Source organism: Coenobita brevimanus, chromosome 69 (assembly GCF_032717465.1).
Source record: "Coenobita brevimanus isolate Jiangsu-jjx chromosome 69, ASM3271746v2, whole genome shotgun sequence".
Taxonomy (NCBI): Eukaryota; Metazoa; Arthropoda; class Malacostraca; order Decapoda; family Coenobitidae; genus Coenobita; species Coenobita brevimanus.
In genome coordinates, this window is record NC_137022.1 from 7,875,784 (window position 1) to 7,896,245 (window position 20,462).

The 20,462-nt window shown below is 40.2% G+C and overlaps 1 protein-coding gene across 1 annotated transcript in view; it reads left to right on the top strand.

Moving 5' to 3' along the window:
• Positions 1 to 8,783, top strand: part of LOC145406127 (putative cytochrome P450 9f2) — a 9,315-nt gene extending 532 nt beyond the window's left edge. The window contains exons 2-6 of the mRNA XM_080277327.1: positions 2,196 to 2,880; positions 5,000 to 5,218; positions 5,824 to 5,884; positions 6,430 to 6,620; positions 8,614 to 8,783. Coding sequence (XP_080133453.1) covers positions 2,196 to 2,880; positions 5,000 to 5,218; positions 5,824 to 5,884; positions 6,430 to 6,620; positions 8,614 to 8,783 — 1,326 coding nt within the window. The remainder of the gene's footprint in view (positions 1 to 2,195; positions 2,881 to 4,999; positions 5,219 to 5,823; positions 5,885 to 6,429; positions 6,621 to 8,613) is intronic.
• Positions 8,784 to 20,462: the final 11,679 nt, after the last annotated feature.

Below are 20,462 nucleotides of genomic sequence, written 5' to 3' on the forward strand. Positions count from 1 at the left end.
TACATATATATATATATATATATATATATATATATATATATATATATATATATATATATATATATATATATATATATATATATATATATATATATATATATATATATATATATATATATATATATATATATATATATATATATATATATATATATATATATATATATGTCCGACTCTGGGGATAGGCTTCACAGCCTGCTCTCAAGACCCGGCAGTCCTCCTACATACCATACACCTCTACATGTCACCACTTCGGCACTAAACACCCACCGTCCATGTTGAATACATGCTAGGGCTGTCTCATACAGGACTGGTGTATTGGTATTAGCTGGTGTATTTTTACTACATGTCGGTGGGTCTTCTGGTAGATCAGTTAAGTCTGATTTTAAGAAATTCAAATCCTTAAACTGTTCCCTGCCCCAGCCGGGATTTGAACCTGGGTCTGGTAGGACTGCAGGCCACCTCTCTACCGATTGAGCCACCGCCTCCCCCATATGTCTGTAACTATTACATATTGTGTTATAACATTAATGCCTATATTCCTTTCTTTCTTTTCTCCCTCTTTCTTTATTGTAGCTTTAATTTTCAGAAAGCCATCCGGTTTCTGGCAATACAGGATTTAAGAGGGGTAAGACTGAGGACTGAATCCATTACTTAGTGGTTGGTTGAGCTGACCTGTTCCCCTGCCAACAACACAGGCTATTGGTCTATCACAGAACTACCTCCATCACCAAACTTCTGAAATTTACCAGTTGACTACCTCTTCAGAGTTGAGAAAAGTGTGTACGACAAGGTTTACAAAATGTATTTATTGCAGAGTTGGGCACCGCAATGTAAAATTCAACTGCGCAATTGCAAGTCCGCAACCTGTGACCCTTACCTTTGGTACCGCATTTCCACAATAAACTTGGAATGTGCAGTTCTGCTACCGTAATACTGCAACAGCAATGCAGTTTCACAATTTTCAATACAAAGTGCACAAACAGGGGTTAAATCGATTGGTAATGTAGTGAATTATTGTTCTTATAATCTATTTATGACATTTGTGATGTATTTTAAAATTGTCGCTGGTACTTTAGTGTATTTAATGAAAACTTACCCATTACAATTATCTTCATCAGAAACGTAATTTTGTACGGTACTGACGTTTAGTTAGTTGTATATCTATCACTTTTCTTTGGGAATCAGAGTTCGGGCATACCATGAAAATCTCACAATACTAATATTAAAATAATGTAATCATATCTATCATTTATTACAAAAATAATGTTACAAGGAAAAGAAATAGCCTTTGTGGCACTCGGGAAAATCAATCTGACCAGCAGAAGAATGCAGTCCATAAAACTCAAATAGATAATTCATAGTAATGTGCTTACTCTTGCAGATAATAACTCAGTAAGACCATAAAAGAAAAAGTATTTTCAGTGATCATTACATTAGCCCTTAAGATCGTCATCTGTCAAATTGTGGAACCATTGTGCATGGTTAGCTATACATGCCATAAAATATACTGCCACATTGGCTTATAGTATATCACATTGTAACGTATCAAATAATTTCTCCTGATATTACCCATCCCTACTTCTAACTGACGCAGCGACACCTAGCCCACCACTGCTGCTGGCCAAGAATCCTGTTCAAGCTTGATATTCGTGAGTCATGCTGTAGCGACCGCCACATGGGAGGTTGCAGACTGGGTTACGATTGCAGAAGTACTTCCGCTATGCAATACCGCAAGTTTCGGACGAGTTTGCTGCAATCACAATTCTGCAACTGAAATCATGGAGTCCGCTATTGTGGAAATTCCGGATTGTGGAAGTGCTTGCAGAGGTGCCCAGCTTTAATTTATGGTTACCTCATTTCTTAATATCTCTTCTGTATCCTGCATGCTTTCAGTGACAGCACCTCTGTTCTGTCATGTCCTTGCAGTATCTCTATCATCCTATTACAAAATGCATGTTTTATGGTGCCTATGTTAAGAAACTATTTAAAAGTGATAAGTTACAGGGGACTGTCTTACCAAAAAAGGAAATTACTAATCACAGTTGCTTATTTCCAGAAAGACTGATCAAGATTTTTTTTTTCTCATACCAGGGAAGCTCTTGGTGTATGGTATGTTATATAAAAACTTTTGTGAGCTTATTTAGCCATCATACTTTACTGGGGTTGAAACTATTTTATTTTTTTCGTTTCAGATGTACCACACCTACAAGAACAGTCCCTACTTTGGCCTGTATGAAGGCTTCAGTCCCGTGCTGATGGTGTGTGATCCGGACATACTCAAGAACATATTCGTAAAGGACTTTGATCATTTCGTGAACAGGCGGCCCTTTCGTGCAAACCAACCCGACAGCTACATGAGTAACATGCTGGGAAGTAAGAAGAATCAGGAGTGGAAGGACTTGCGTGCTGTCCTCTCCCCAACATTCTCCACTGGGAAGATGCGAATGATGTTCCAGCTTATGTGTGATATTGCTGACACATTTGTATCTTCCTGCCTCAGAGATACAGAAAATTATCCGCCTGTTAACATGAAGGACAAAGCTGGACAGTTCACCATGGACACTATGGCATTTTGTGCTTTTGGCATCGAGTGTAACTCTCTCACACAGGAAAACCCTCTTCTCGCCCAAAAAGCAGACTCTTTTTTTACTACAACGCCACTAATGGTACTGAAGCTTCTTGTCATGAGGAACTGGACGCAACTTTTCAACGCTTTGGGCCTGAAGGAGGACCCAGAGGAGGTGAGGTTCTTCCGAAGTGTAGCAGAGGAGACCATCAGGGCCCGCCAAGACGGCAAAAAGAGGGGGGACTTCCTTGACCTTTTACTGGAGGCACGGGCTGAAGACTCTGACACCACCACTGCCTCCCCTAAGCATGGTGATTGACCTTTGCCTTTCATTACTATACTATCTCTTCATAGGTCTTTTTGCTATACCATATCTGTAAAAGTTTCATCTGCGGTGCAAGTGATATAATTAGGAGTACACTAGGATCATGAAAGTGACCTCACAGGGACCTGGATGGTAAATTTGACGATTGCGTTTCGTAGTCTGTGGAAAACTGGGATTTGATAAACCTGAATGACTGTCTTACTGGCCCTTCAGTTGCCAATAGTCATTAAGCTTTCTTGTTCACAGTAACTCGGCTAAGACAAATTCTGAATTCCTAAGTTTTTGCACCTTTATCTTTCCCAAAATCGTTGATGTCTCTCTCTCTCTCTACTTCATGTCCATTTTGCACACCTCACTGTATTTTCTATTTATCTATCTATTGTCAGACGCCTTAATCCCGTAAGGGGTAGCCACTAGCAAATCGCCTCCAGGTAGCCCTTTCCCCCGACATTTCGCTGCCCTCTCGCCAGCTCACACCCCCGATTCTCATATACCTCTCCACTCCAGCCTTCCATCTCATCCTCGGCCGCCCCCTCCCTCATCCCCCCTCCACCTCACTCACACACACTTTCCTCATTAGTCCCTCGCTCTCCATCCTCCCCACATGGCCTTTTACCATACCAAATATTCCAGCACAAAATGACTGTGGAATGGGATTTTTTAAGGTTAATTTTCCACCCTGGGGAACAAAATACATCAGCTGTTAATAAGAAGCTTCAGATTAGGTCCTTAATTGCTTTCCAGTGGCAATATTGTCCATCTTGTCTGTCACCTTATGGAAGACAACTGGATTTCCTTCATCTCTGTCTTCTTAAGTGCTTAGTGCAATGGTAAATCTTAGAATGTTCTTAGAGGTGTTACCAAGTGCTGATTTAAGTCACATTCGTCAACAAAAAAACTCTCAATTTATTAGGACAGCCTCAATCACCATCAGCCAGCGCCACCACCAGCAATACAGCAATCGAAATAATCAGTTACCCTTGTGTGTGATAAGTACCTAATTAGCAGGAAATTAGTCCAGATGATCCATGCAAGCCAGTTCACCTTCATTATCTCACTTGACATCAATTCATCCTGAGCCAGGTCAATGTCAGGTCGTGTGTGTGTGGTCGTGTGAGGTCAGGTACTGTTATATCTATTTACGCCCATGCAGGTTGGTTTGGTACTATTTGAGCCACACTGGATGTTAAAGGTTCTAACCACGTTCACTGCACCAATTTTAGGTTCATATATGTTCTGATGATGTTCACTTCAGCAATTTTAGGTTCATTTAAGGTAGTCAGGGGTCAGTTTGGTCAGTTCATATCCACCTAAGTCCATCCAGGACAGATTAGGTTCAGTTAAATATCTCCACTGGTGTTCTGTCTGTTCATGCATAGGGGGGTGAGAGTAGCGGGTGTAAGTGTGAGAGGCGGGTGTAAGTATGAGAGGAGGGTGTAAGTGTGAGAGGAGAGTGTAAGTGTGAGAGGAGGGTGTAAGTGTATTGACAGGTGGGAAAGCTAAGAAAAGCAGAGAGAGGGGAAGACAGAAATTTAACCAGGTGTTGTTTGCATAAGGTAACATTTAGCAGAGAGTGTGTGAGTAAGGAAGAGTTAGTAGTACAAAAAGAAGAGTGAACGTGAGAAAATCAAGAGAGAGAGAGAGAGAGAGAGAGAGAGAGAGAGAGAGCGCAAAATGATCCTGAGTAAGCACTGATGGGGAAGACGGAGAAGTGAACTGTTTTACGTATGGTTCAGTGGACGCAGCGAGAGATGAGACCGAGGCAGGAACATGAAAGCAGGAGATGGATGGGAAGAATTACGATATTGTGACGAGCAACAGCAGTATAATGAGAAAGCATATATACCTTACCCTCATACACCTGCCATCCTATGCTGCAGGAATTAAAACAGGGTCGTTCATGGCTTAGAAATAATACCTTTGGACTCACATATATACCAGAAAAAATACCAGCTAAACTATCTTGATCTTAAAGTCAGCCTGGGGATAAATTTTAGGAAGATTCCGAAATAATGTCTTGTTAAATTTCATCCAAGACTGGTTTTCAGATTATAAAAAGTAACTCATTCAAAATTGGTTTATATTTTGATCTCGTCCACTGCCAGTCCTCACCGACAAAGTGATGGTGGCGCTGTGCATCCTGTTCCTACTGGCTGGCTACGACACGATCGCCTCCGCTGTGGCCTTCTCCTCACACCTCCTTGCCAAGAACCCAGAGCCCCAGCAGCGCCTTCGTCAGGAACTTGAGGGACTGGTGAAGGAGGAGGGGGAGCTGACCTACCAGGGGGTCATGGAGGCCAAGTTCCTGGATGCCTGCGTAATGGGTGTGTATTAAATGTGATGTATTGTCTTCTGTATTAAATTTGTGCTGTATTTCCTCGTGTCTTAAATTTGTGCTGCAGTTTCTCGACCCCTTGGCCTTCAGATCGTCATATAGTTTCATCTTCCTCTCTTCCCTCAACATGTGAATCATTATCTTGCTTAACCCTATCTAAGGCAGGGTTGGGTCGAGTTAAAGCACCTCTCCCTCTTGCAAATCAGCTGAAAGTACTGTGTGTCTGTTGATGTCTTCAGGATATCGAGTTTACATGATGTCTTTGACGTAACTCCTAGGCCCAGGAGAGGTCATGTGTGTGTCAAAAAAAAATCCTTATAATTCAACGCGTCTTTCCAATGGGAGTAGTTGAATGAAGAGTGACACCGACTGTGTTTGAAATTTTCGCCTGTCTCGAGTGATGAGGGCAATGTTTGATTTGATTGGCGAAAGAGTCATTCAATTTTATCTAAACCAAAATCCCAGGGAGTATAGATATTACTGGACCTGAGCTGGTGACTGCTGAGATAGACAGATAGATAGACAGGCAGATAGATAGAGAGTATACCAAGGCAGTCATGGCAGTTTACATTGGTTTCTCTCTTCCCATTACAGAGTCCCTAAGGATATACCCGCCAGCGCTGTTTGTGGAGCGGATGTGTACCAAGGATTACAGGTGAAGACAGGTGTACATGATGAACAAGAGGTGTAGATGGTGAACAAGAGATGTAGATGGTGAACAAGAGATGTAGATGGTGAACAAGAGGTGTAGATATTGAAGTGTGTGGGATGAAAAAAGGAGACCATTTTAAAACAAGGTGTGCAAGAAATAAATAATATGAACACGCAAATAGGAGCACGGAAAGTACACGGAACAGTGAACACTTAGAAATGAACGCATAAGATCACTTAGAGATGAATAAATGAAGATGAACACTTGATGAACACCTGAGGAAAACTTAATGTTGAGCACGTAAGAACCATATATATGTAATATCATGGTGTGCAGCTGCAGTAGTAGTAGTAGTAATAGTAGTAGTAGTAGTAGTAGTAGTAGTAGTAGTAGTAGACAGATATAGATAGACAGATGGTAGATACACATGCAGATGAGCAGATAGACGGACAAATATATAGACTGATAGGCAGACTTACAGATAACTAATTAAATCTCCAAGACAGTCACAGGTGTATTCAAGACATTTACACCCACCTTTCCTCCAGCATCCCCGGAACTAATCTGCACCTGAAGGAGGGGGACGGGCTGCACTTCCCTGTGTGGAGTCTTCACCACGACCCCCGCTACTGGCCCGACCCTGAGCAGTTCCAGCCTGACCGCTTCCTGCCCGAGAACAAGGTCAACATCAAGAGTTTCACCCACATGCCCTTTGGAATGGGACCACGGAACTGTTTAGGTGAGGTTATGTAGGTCAGAATAGGAAATGGGGTCAGAATATGACATGGGGACAGATTAGGACATGGGGACACAATAGGACATGGGGACAGAATAGGAAATGGGGTCAGAATAGGACATGGGGTCAGAATAGGACATGGGGTCAGAATAGGAAATGGGGTCAGAATAGGAATTGTGGGGTTAAAATAGGACATGGGGTCAGAATAGGACATGGGAACAATAGAACATGGGGTCTGAATAGGACATGTGGGGTCAGAATGACTTGGGGGTCAGAATAGGACATGTGGGGTCAGAATTGGACATGGGGTCAGAATAGAACTTAGGAACAAAACAGGATCTGGGTTCAGAATAGGACATGTGGTCAGAATATGACATGGGGTCAGAATGAGACATGGGGACACGGGCATGGCTTCCCTGTGTCCATTTAACTCTAATTTAGCCTAAACATTATACTCCTTTCATCCCAACTTGAATTAAAATTGCCATCTCTACCTTGAATATTGAATTTTGGCAAGATATTCTGTTTATCTATCTATCTATTTGCCAGACGCCTTAATCCCATAAGGGGTGGCCACAAACAAATCTCCTCCATGTCGCCCAGTCACCCGCCATTTCGCTGCCCTCCCCCAGGTCACACATAGTCTTATATTAATCACGTGGAAGGGCCGAGTTCTAGTAAGGTTAGGGAGCTTACTAACTAACACCTTTTCCTTACCGATTCATTTCTGATTCTGCTCCGTTACTATATTCTTGTGTGTTTTTCAGGAAGGTTACTAACACCTCTACCTTACAATTTATTTCTGATTCTGCTCCGTTACTATATTCTTGTGTGTTATCATGCAGTCAATGTCGACATTTAAAAGAAATAAGAAGGAGACCATCGGATATCAATGAGGGGTTTGGAAAATAAATCGTTGAGGAAGAGGTGTTAGGGAGCCTCCTTACCAGACCGGAATACCGGTCGAAGTGCTATATCAAGAAAGTCCTTTTTTTTTTTTTTTAATCCAAAAAAGAAGGAGCCAAAGGCGTCTGGAAAATAAATCACTGAGGAACAGGTGTTAGGGAGCCTCCTTACCAGAGAGGAATACCGGCCGAAGTGCTGTATCAAGAAAACCTTTCTTTTATGCAAAAAAGAAGGAACCAAAGGTCACTCTTAACCAGCAACAGGACAAAAATCTGGGCCAAGTTTATGTGAAAGGATGTATCGTTTCTGTAATTTGTTTTCACCTGAAGGACAAGATTGACTGACCGACTGATTGACTGACTGACTGACTGATGGACTGACTGACTGACTGATGGACTGACTGGTTGACTGACTGACTGACTGATGGACTGACTGGTTGACTGACTGAGACTGACTGACAGATATACACAGACACCAAAACAACACAGATCAAAACAATCTTCTAACATCAAGTTTCACCCCCCCATGCCAAGAACATAATATAATGATGCAAGGGAGAATGGAGAATGGTAGTGTCTTGTGTTGATGTAAAAATTATGTTCCATTTAAGAAAATAAAATGTCTTGGGCTGTTTTGAAGGAAGGAAAAGGAATCGTAAATATGCTCAAGATTTCAACCTCCATCTTCTCCTCAGCTGAGATTCCCTAACACATCTTCCTTGGCGATTTAGTTTTATTACAGCTTACCATTGTTTTGTTAGGTATTTATTTGCTTCTTACGTTACATTGATTCCATTGTGGAAATAAAGGTATATTATTATTATTATTATTATTATTATTATTATTATTATTATCATTATTATTATTATTATTACTATTATTATTATTATTAATATTATTACAGTCATGAACTTCTTTCTTAAATAATGGGCGAGGTAGGGTCCAGAGAGCAAGGAGAGAGAAGGCACTGTATAGGGAGAAGTATCGACTTCGACCAGTGAAATGGAGCAGACACTCACTTATCATCCAAGTCCCTGAAGTTCCTTTACAGACGCATTTCAGTTGTTAATTACACCATATTTCCTCTCCAGCCATGCGGTTCGCCCTGATGGAGACCAAGGTTGCCCTGGCCAAGCTGATCCTGGCAGCTGACCTCAGGATACCGCCAGGTCACGAAAACATCGAGATGGAAAGCTCACCCTTCATGCTGAGGCCTAAGCATGGCGTCTACATCCTCCTCACTCCTCGTAAACACGAATGAGACACGCATAGGGCGGTGTGCCAGTACGGCCGGGAAGCCATCATACCCAAAACCCATAAAAAACACGAACACTAAAATATCCATACATATATCAAAAACAAATTCCACACCCAAAACCTTACGCTCATTTCAGTCTTCACACACACACACACGCCACCCCAAACCCCACACACAGATCAGTTGCCCTTCTATTGTCAGCTATTACGATTTCAATTATCTGAGTAATCTTTAAAACTACTTAAATGTGTTTACAATACAAATTATGATCAATATTATCTACATAAAAGCACTCAATGGGAAGAAAATGGAAATAAAATGTCGTACCAAAATCATAGACTAACTTCCTACTTCCAAAGCTCAAGCCAGACTGACCACGAGCCGCCGAGTTTTACCTCCCACCCTTCCTCCATCCCTCCCCTAGTTCATTCCCCCCTTTCCACAAACTTTCCTATTTCCACCACCTCCCTCCCTTCACACCCCTTCTTCCTCCTCCCCTCTTCTCTTCCACCCATCTCCCTCTCTCTCTCTCTCTCTCTCCCCCCCCTTTTTTTTTTTTACTTTTCCTCATTTTCCTTTCTTTCCTTTCCCCTCTTTATCCTTCCACCCATCGTCTCCCTCCAACTCTTCCTCTGCCTTGAAGGACACGCTTCCTTCATTCTCCCTCCATCCCTCATCCGTCCTCCCTCCCCCCTTACCTCCTTCCTACCCCTCCATCCCCCTCTCCTTCCCTCCTTACCTGCACCCTCCGATTCTCTCCTCTCCTCTTTACATTCTCCCTCCCTCTCTATCCCCCTCCCTCCTTCACCCCCCTCGTTCTTCCAGTCTCTCTTGGTGGTCTGTTGGCTGGGGTACTTCACATCTTGTACATATTATGTAAGTACTTTATACCGTCTTGTTCAAGTTGTCCTAATTAGTGTCGACAGCTGACGAATATGGAAATGTTCCTCACTTGTCCGGTTCTCTTTCATATACTGATGTCCCCTATATTAGTTTGCGCCTTGACTGACAGTCAGCAGGTGATGAGTGCAGGTATGTAATGTAGAAAGGCATTACATATCTGCAGTCGATGATGTTCTCTTGGTTGAGGTATTTTTACCATTAGTGTAGGTGTTGCTATTTGTATCTTTAGGTTTTAGTACAGGTTAGCAATTTGTCTGTTAGGTTATTAATTTTAGGGTTTCTAGATTAGGTATTTTTTTCCAATAAATGATGTAATATTGAAAAAAGATAAAAAAGTAAAAAAAAAAAAATATTAATATATATACCGAATACAGTATTTGTATAGCAGGTGTGTATGTATGTGTGTGTGTGTGTGTGTGTGTGTGTGTGTGTATCTATCTATTGCCAGACGCCTTAATCGCGCAAGGGATGGCCACAAACAAATCACCTCCATGTCGCCCTTTCCCCCGCCATTTCACTCCCCTGTTCCCACCTCACAACACCCTTTGTCATATACCTCTCCACTCCATCCCTTCAATTCATCCTTGGCCTCCCCCTCCCTCTCCCCCCCTCCACCTCACATACACTCTCCTCTTTCGTCTCTCACTCTCCATCCTCTCCACATGGCCAAACCACCTGTATGTATTTCTCCTAATCGTTCCTATCACATCCGCATCCACACCACAACGATCCTTCACTTCCTCATTTGTCAATCTGCCTCTCCAGGTGACTCCACATGCTCCTCTCAAATAACTCATTTCCACAGCTCTCACTCTTGAATTCTGTCCCTCCAATAATGCCCCAGCTTCACTTCCATATGTTAGAGCTCGTATCACAACACTGTAATGAGTTTTTCACTTCCATGTTCCCTTCTCTGTTTCTTATCACTCCTTTCAAGGAACCAGCAACCTTTCTTCCTTGTTGTACCCTCTCAAGCACTTCACCCTCTAAACTTCCATCCTTACTCATCACACTACCCAAGAACTTAAATGCACTCACATTTTCCATTTCCTCCTCATCTAACCTCGCTGTACATTCACCTACTTCACCTCTCCCGAAGACCATAACTTTACTCTTCCTTACATTCACCTTTAGATTCCGTTTCTTACATATTCTTCCAAACTCATCCACCAAGCCATGCAGCTCCCCTTCGTCTTCACTTAACAACACAGTATCACCTCCAAATAATAGTACAGGGAGTTTCCAAACACTGCCCTCTCTCTTTACGGTTGCTCCAGCATCCACTGCCCTGCCTTGTATCTCTTTTATAACCCCATCCATATACAGATTGAACAACCATGGAGACATGACACACCCCTGTTTCAGTCCAACCTTCAAATAGAAAATTCATTCAGTTCACTACCCACACGCACTGCAGCCTTAGCACCCTCATTCATACTCTTCACGGAATTCAATAACTTCCCATCTACTCCATTTATTCTTAATACTTTCCACAACCCTTGTCTATCCACTATGTCATATGCTTTCTCCAAATCCATGAAGGCCGCATACAACTTCTTTTCCTTCTCTAGAGACTTTTCCACTAAAGATTTAAGAATGAATATCTGATCTACACAACCTCTTCCCTTCTTGAAACCTCCCGCTCTTCTCCAACTAATTCCTCTGTTATTTCCCTAACTCTGTCAGTTAGGGAAATCTACCTTCCATCCAGGCCAGTCTGCACATCTTCCACATCCTTTCTACTACTATCTCTCCCCCATGCTTCAGCATTTCACCACACACTCCATCAGTCCCTGGGGCTTTCCCCATTCTAGCTTTCTTCATCGCTTCCACTGTAAGGACTCCATACTATAAATACAATTCATTATAGAAAACATGATAGATAGATAGATAGACAGATAGACAGAGCACCAGGCAAGCCTGGGAACGGGATATGAGCTTGCAAGTCTAAGTGAAGAAATGTTGACAATACACTGGAAGCAGCAAGTCAGGGGATGAGATAGGTAGTGTGTCAGCAAGATAAGCACACAAACAATGCCTAGTGATCATACACACATACTCACACACAGGCTTCTAGAACATTTCAACAACAGTGTAACACACGTGACTCGACCCCTGCTACACCAGAATTTAGGAAGCAGAGCTCAGAAGGAGGTTAGCCATAGAACCGACAGGTAGTGGAGAGAATGAACAAGAATAGAGGTCCAACCAGATTTACTAAGTATACTGTCTCTCTATGATACGCTGCTCAACTTAAGACTTTCTCTGAAGATAATAAATCAGGATCACTCCCTGTATTTCATCTTTAACTCCTTCTGCTCTTCAATTATCGAAATAACAATAAAAACTCAAGACTCACTTATTACAAGAATAGAGAGTCACACTGGTGGCAGCGTACGAGCATATGAGCCTACAAGTCTACAAAATCTTCACGCAACTTCAAGCAGCAGCAAAAAGAATAAAAAACAAAGCAAGTAAAGAAAAAGAAAGACCAAAGCAACAAGCACACAAAACCCCAACACTCTCTCCTGCCTACCTCCATCGCTGACGCAGAGGTCAAGACACACAGCAAAACACCAGAGCCACATTTATAATGCATCTTACTCACCTTTCTTCACCCAGGTTACGCATCGCTACTCAGTTACTCACCACAGCTACCAGTGTGGGAAGCCGACGTCACCATGTGTATCTGCTGAGACGACATCACCACGCGAGTTTGCTGACACAAGGCCACGCCAATCAACGTGTGACTGACACCAGGCACTTCTCACCCACTACTCATTACTCATTATTCACATAGCTCCTACTCATACTCATTTATTTCCACAGTATTGAGTTGGAAATTCGACGTTCTATGCTGAGGTTTGCCTGTGACTACAGCTGTTAGCCACTACATGCACCAGGCCATGGAATTTCCTGAGTAATATCGTCCATCAACACAGCCCTAGAATTATCAAGAGATCTTCACTCAAACCTGCATTTTTCTTCTGAGATCGACAGTTGCATCGACACGCCTCTCCGATCTGTATCAAGTGGGTGAAATTTTACTTACTCATTTCTTCTCAGTGCTAAAATTAGGTATAATCAACTTCTTTTATTTATTTCTATATATACACTTATACACTCACTATCTATCATTTATTACAACTCATTTACTCATCTATTTAGTTAGGACATAAACAAAAGGTATATTTCATAACACCATAACTTAATGACAGGGATATTTTCGCCACCACCCACGTTAATACCAGATGATAAACAATTAGCGCCCACAGTGGATCCACAATTAGGAGAGCACCAAGGCAACACACTCATTGTACAAAACTCAACACAGACTAAAGATAAAGAAACAAATACGTCAGTTCTAGATGATGAGTGGGAAACCCCCTCTGACGTAGCAAGGGAGGACTTTGTCCCAGACTTGCACACATATGACAATATACTTAACAGGGTTCACCGTTCAGGCCGAACCTATTCCACTATTCCCTCACACAACGATAAACAAGTCCAAGTTAAATTACCAGAGCAAACAGTGAAAATGAATGATGCAACAAATACCGCGGATCAAACATCTCCACCTCATGTTTACATTTATCATGAAGATAAAACTGCCCCAAAATTCTCTGGCACAGAAAAAGATCGTATTGACGTCATTTCATTTGTCAGTCAGTGAGAACAAATCTTTACCAAAAGACACATACTAGATGAACAAGAGAAAATTGCCATTTTTTCATCTTGCATAAGCCAGGAACGATGTCCAGCAAGCAATTTACTAAAGTCAGATAAGCTCCTCAATGCTAAGACATATGATGAATTTAAAACTGAATTTTTGAAGAAATTTTCTGGAGGTATGGACTTCTTGTCAGGTATAATTCCAGAATTACATAAGATTGTAGATCTTGTAAGGGAGCACACTACAAACCATGTGCTCAGTGAAATAACTGCTGATGTCTCCACAATCAAAAGAACATTATTAGCTTCTCTGGAAAACTCAAACTGGATAACAGATGATGGAAAGATGTTCCCAGACCTCGTCATGGACATCATTGGTTATGTAGGTGCCTTGTGTAAATTACCTGATAGGACCCTTAAGATCACCAAGACGATCGCGTACACCCCAGGCATGTGCTTTCTAGACTTAATGAACGAGGTAGAGATGCAGTGCAGTAAAGCAGAGATGATCGACACACACGTGCTTTCTAGTAGAATGAGAATACCTGAGACAGTATCAGCTGTGAAGACATCTACAACGACTCCAAACAGAGAACAAAATCGATCGCGACCCGAAAGCAGGCAGAGCAAACAACTAAATGTGTCGAGGGTTCGATCACAAACACCAGGCTACAGGCTTCATAAGTTTCCTCGCAGCCCGAGCAGATATCGTGCCACAGGCAACACTACATTTGGGAGGTCACCTCGTAGGTCACAGTCAAGAGATAGATGCATTCTATGTCATTATTGTGCAAAACCAGGACACACAAGGAATGAATGCTTTATCAAAACAAAAGAGGATAGACAAAAGACACAAGGATTTGGTCCCTACTGTAGGCATCATAGATGCCAAGGGCACTGGACCAGTAACTGCAAAACAGTAGAAAAAGTCGGGGGAAGACCAAGTCATGACAAAAAACGAACAAACGTAAAGAAAAGCAAGTCAAAATTCTCATAGGAGGCATGTTGGGAAATGAGTGTATCTTGATACCAGCTGTATGTGAGGATCAAAACGTTTCCTTATTTTTAGACACAGGCTCTACAGTGAACTTAATAACACAAGAAGAAATAAACAGAATTCTTAAAAATAAGAAGAAAGTAACTTTTCTGGATGAAGCTGATTTAGATTTATACACGGTAGATGGAAAACAAATTACAGTGAAAGGTATGATAAGATTAAATATCAGTTTCACAGAGACTACAAGACCATTCTCTGCATTTTTCTGTATCATTGAAAACTTAGCAATTAAAGCTCATATGTTACTGGGTTTAAGATGCATGAGAACAGAGAAAATAACTTTACTTCAACAAAGGAATGGAATAAACTATGACAATGAATTCATAGAGGAAATACCATCAGAACCCTCACCGATTAGTAAAAGAGAACCAAAAAGAATTGGTAATATTAAAAGCTTAAACAAACATACACAAACAGATGAGTGTATAGATCCACTCACACCACCAGCTCCAGCCTCCATGATTAGAGACCCAGGTAGCAGTACTGATTTATCAGTTTTTCCCGCCCATCTCACCAATGATTTAGTTATACCACCTAATTCCTATATGAAAGTTACCAGAAAGAGCAAATTACGGAATAGTACTGTTCTTGTCTTAGAAGAATTATGTAAAGTAAAAGGATTGTCAGTAGAAAACGCATTATGTCAGATGAACGACGAAGGGCAAACTCAGATATTGATAATTAATCACATGAATGGGGAAGTACAGTTGAAAAAGGGGACTTGCATAGTTAATAATGAAAAATGTCCCGCCCCTGTGAAGGAAATAGTTATAGCTGGAGTGACAAGTGAGATAAAATGTACGGATAGAGAAAGCATAAAAGAGAATTTAATTCACTCAGGTGAATTTGATGAAGAAAATGATTTGTTAACCCTGCTGGAAACACACAGGGACACCGTAGCATTACCCGGAGAACAATTAGGGTGCACTAACCTGATTAATCACAAGATTAATGTGACCCAGAAACACCACCTATTTTCGTACCAGCCTACCGCATCCCACAATCTCAACGTATACTTGCAAATCAGTATGTCGATGAAATATTAAAACTTGGAATTATTGAACCTTCAGTCTCTCCGTGGAATGCCTCATTATTCTTCGTGGCCAAACGAAATGGAGAAATGCGTGCGGTAGTAGATTACCGTAAGTTAAACAATCACACAAACCCAGACCGATTTCCCATGCCATTGCTAAGCGACGTTCTACAGAATATTGGATCGGAAAATAATGTATTTTCCACAATCGATCAACTAAATGGTTATTACCAAATACTGGTTGAACAGGAGTCACGTAAATACACTGTCTTTTCCAGAAATAAAGGACACTACCAATATACAAGGATGCCGATGGGACTGAGGACAGCCCCAGGCACAGTCCAGCGTCTTATGAATTACGTATTGTCCGGAATTTTAGGACAAGGAATATTTGTTTATCTTGACGATATTATAATCGCAACGAAAAATATTACAGAACATCTCAAGAAATAAGACTTACTCTTACAAAAGCTTTGTGATGCTGGTTTAAAAATTAAGCTTTCAAAATGCAAATTTTGCTTTAAGGAAATAAATTTCTTAGGCCAGAAATTAAGTTCTAATGGTATTCATACCACTGATGACAAAATACAGGCAGTGAGAGATTTTCCTGAACCCACTACGACTGACGAAGTTAGACAATTTTTAGGTCTAGCTTGGTATTATAGGTCATTCGTACCACAGTTCTCTCATATAGCCTTTCCTCTATTCCAACTACTCAAAAAAGATGCTATATTCCAATGGGAAGAAGAACAAAAACAAGCATTTAACAATCTAAAAATTAAACTAACAAATGCACCTTGTTTGGCATATCCGGATTTCACAAAATCATTTATTATCTGTACAGACGCATCAGTTAAAGGATTAGGGGCTGTACTGATGCAGGAAGATAAAAGAGGAAAGAATCAACCAATTGCATTTCCCAGCAGACAAAAAAAAGGTGCAGAGAAAAATTATTGCACTACAAACTTAGAGGCACTTGCAGTGGTTTTTGCATTACAAAAGTGTCGAGATTTGGTAAATGGTTACGAAATACATTTATTCACCGACCATAAACCATTAGTGGGTATGTTTAAAGAAAAACTCCTCTCTGGGAGGAGAACAAGATGGAAATGTACAGTTGAAAACTACAATGTACAAATTCATTATATACAAGGTAAAATGAACATAGTAGCCGACACATTATCTAGGAACCCGAACACAATTCAGGTCGCGGCATTAGATCTCAAAGGAAATATCCCAAACCATGATGATATCACAAAAGCACAAGGACTTGACTCAATATGGTCTAAAGTTATATACAAATTAGAAAGTGGAGATGACATACAATTACCCAAATTGCATGTACCACTCGAACAATTCACAATAGTCAATAATACTTTATACAAGATCAACCCGAAACAACCAAAACGCCAAAGAAATACTAACCAGTTGGCAGTACCTAATGACATGATATCCCAAGTATTACGAACGATACACGATAGCCCACATGCAGAACATCCTGGAAAGGATAAAACATTCAAACAAACCCAGCTGTTATATTACTGGCTTTCATTACGAAAAGATATAAACAATCATATAGACAGATGCGAATCATGTGCAAAACACAAAGGATACCCAATCACACCTGCACCGATGGGTAATTACCCTGTACCACATCAACCATGGGACGTTGTCGCTGTTGATTTACTCAAGATCCCATTATCATACAATGATAACCAATACCTATTCATAGCAACAGATCATTTTTCCCGTTATGTCATTTTAGCTCCAATTAAAGATAAAACAGCAGAGACAGTAGCAAAGGCAATAACAGATAATGTAATATGTCGCTTTACTACCCCAAAGGTACTAATAAGTGATAATGGAGGAGAATTTAATTCTGATATCTTACAAGAAATATGTAAACAATACAACATCAAAAAGGTTAATGTTTTAGCCTATCACCCAGCATCTAATGGGTTAGTAGAGAGACAAAACAAAAAAGTATTAGATGTGCTACGACACATTCTCAATGAAAATTATGCATGCTGGGATGATTGGATTCCCAGAGTAGAAGCCTCAATTAATGGATCTATAAATAAATCCATAGGTGACACACCACATTTCATTATATATGGGACGGATAAAAAACTACCATTTGAGCTCCTAGAAGGTGACAGTCTGCCCATATACAATTACGATGATTACTCTAAACTCCGTTTACGTGAATTCCAGGACATACACAAAAGAGTCAAAAAACAATTAACAATGTGCAAGGAAGAAATGACGGAGGTATTTAACAAGAAGGCAAGAGATTCACCTATCAGCTTAGGAGACATTGTTTATGGTATCATTCATAAGAGAAACAATAAATTATCCCCAAAATTTGAGGGCCCATACAGAGTAATTAACATAAAACCAAAGTTTTAATTAAGTCACTGTCTAGTGGCGAAGAGAAACAAGTTCATACTGACCATTTAAAACGAGTTTCAAGGGAATTATCCAATAATTATTCAGTATCGGATACAACCGAACAAACGAACGTAACTCATGAAACCAATCAATAAAACAACAATAATTACAAAAATAAATTAAGGTCATATACCAAACAATCAAACATAGGCGCAACTGTTCCAATAAAATCTACATTACATCATTTACGAGAATTAAATATCGATTTAAACTCCTTCTATAAATGAAATAACAATCAACCGTAACGCACATCATCACTATCATCGACCACAGCATGACCATATTAGGAAATTAATAGATTTCTTTGTCGGTAGGTTGCGATGAAGGGACTTATGCTATGGATTCTCCTCTACATAGCAAGAGGATAAGTTCACTTAGACCCCCAACACATAGTATGGCAAGGATGCCTCATAGCTCCAACGGCCACTACGTCAATCGTGAAAGACGTCATGAGTACTGAAATAAGTCTGGATTACATGTATGAATTACCTTCTTATCTAGAAAATATCGCAAAACCCATGAGAACCCTGGACTTCATGATAGGAGACTATGTTTCACAAGCACATAACACAAAGGAAGTGGATGAAATAGTGAAGTTAGCGAAATGGAAAATAGAACAGGCTAAGTCAACTATGCTCATCATGATCCAAGATCTCCCATCTTATGGAACGGAGGTATTGAGCAACAAGAACATCACACGTACTCGCCAAAAGCGCGGTTTGTTCGACCTGGGTGGCGCTGTTCTTGGGAACATTTTTGGATTGGCTACAGAGGAAGACCTTAAAGAAATAAACAACAAATTTAATAAAATAGCTCAGGTACTAACATACCAAGATAAATTCATCACAGGACATAACTCAGCAATGAAGACAATTGTGAAAAATCTGAAAAAGGCAGAAAACATAGATCTCGAAAGTGTAGATAAAATAAATGAAATGAAAGGTAACATAACACTTTTCCAACAATTCTCCATCATCACAGAACATATTGACACAATACTTCTACAATTAGACAACACTAGAGTTCGTTACAGGGCACATATGCAAGGAATTTCGAATGCTGGTGATGGCAAGATCACAATTGACTTACTTCCAGTTCATAAGCTACGTCAGATAATTAGTCAAGGCATACATAAACATAAATTGAAGCCTTTGTTCCGAAGTAGGGAATTCATGCAATATTATCCATATTTAGAAGCAACACTAACACCAACATCAGTAGTAGTTCATGTACCATTCATAACTGAAGACCTGTTCACAGTATACCAAATACACCCCTTCCCTTCTAAGAATAATAACACTTTGGTCATCATCAACATCAACACTGACACCGAACTCATCATGGTCTCCAAGAGACGGAACACTGTCACTTTCGCAAGGGAATCAACGATTGAACGAAAGTGCCGCACGTCCTTATATGCTGTTCACCTTTGTCCTGCATACATTTTCACGTTTCAGCCTACTGATACAGTCAGAAATAACAATATGCATCATCATTGTAACTTCACTTTTGCTCCAGATAAGCTTGTACACCATCAACACATCGGACACTCACAGTTTTTTTATTTCACTCATAACACATCAGTTTGCATAGTCTGTCCAGATATACCACCATCTCATACTTCAGCCTCAGGATTACACATAACACCAGACTGCTGTGTGGTATTTACACCATCCATGTCCACTTTATCCACCATCAATCACTACACCATCCTCAATCATACACACAAACAATTCCACCCACTGCCTGATATGAACTTAAACATGAGCACAAGTATTAAGTTGACTTCACCTACGTTTGAAACTATGCAACTGATCAATGAAACAATGAAGCCCTGGGAAGATTTGAGTTTGAGTATGTTCAACCCATATTATGTGTATAGCCCAGCACCTACTGTCTTTATAATCTTCTGCATTGTATTTGCAGTAGTGCTGTTCGCAATGCACAGAATGCATGTAAGAATTGCAAATTTGGAGTCAGTATTAAGTGGGGGTAGAGTTAACATCCAAATTAACCCCCCTGAATGAACTGTACATATTTTGTATATAGTATTAATTAAAAATATAAAAAAAATACAAAGAAGAATGACCCATGATATAGAAGTATGCTATACCAGCAGCATTATCATTAAATGATATATTAATAGCTCTTACCATAATCTTAACGTTACACTTTTTTTTTTTTTTTTGGGCATGTATGCATTTTACTACAATAACCAATTTACAAACTATATTACAGTTCAGTAGTTTAACTTTAGTGCATTTATTCAATTATGTATACAGCTTGTTTAAAATGTAATATTACTAGATCATTGCAATTTACCATGAATATACCTGTACAATATTATAATCAATATTATATATTAAAAGTTAAGGAGAAGACTATTATGTATTAATGGATTAGCATATGTCAATAATGATTGCTGTAGGAGGAACTCCAGCAGCGTGACCGAGCAATGTCAGGACTCCATATTATAAATACAATTCAGTATAGAAAACATGATAGATAGATAGATAGACAGATAGACAGAGCACCAGGCAAGCCTGGGAATGGGATATGAGTTTGC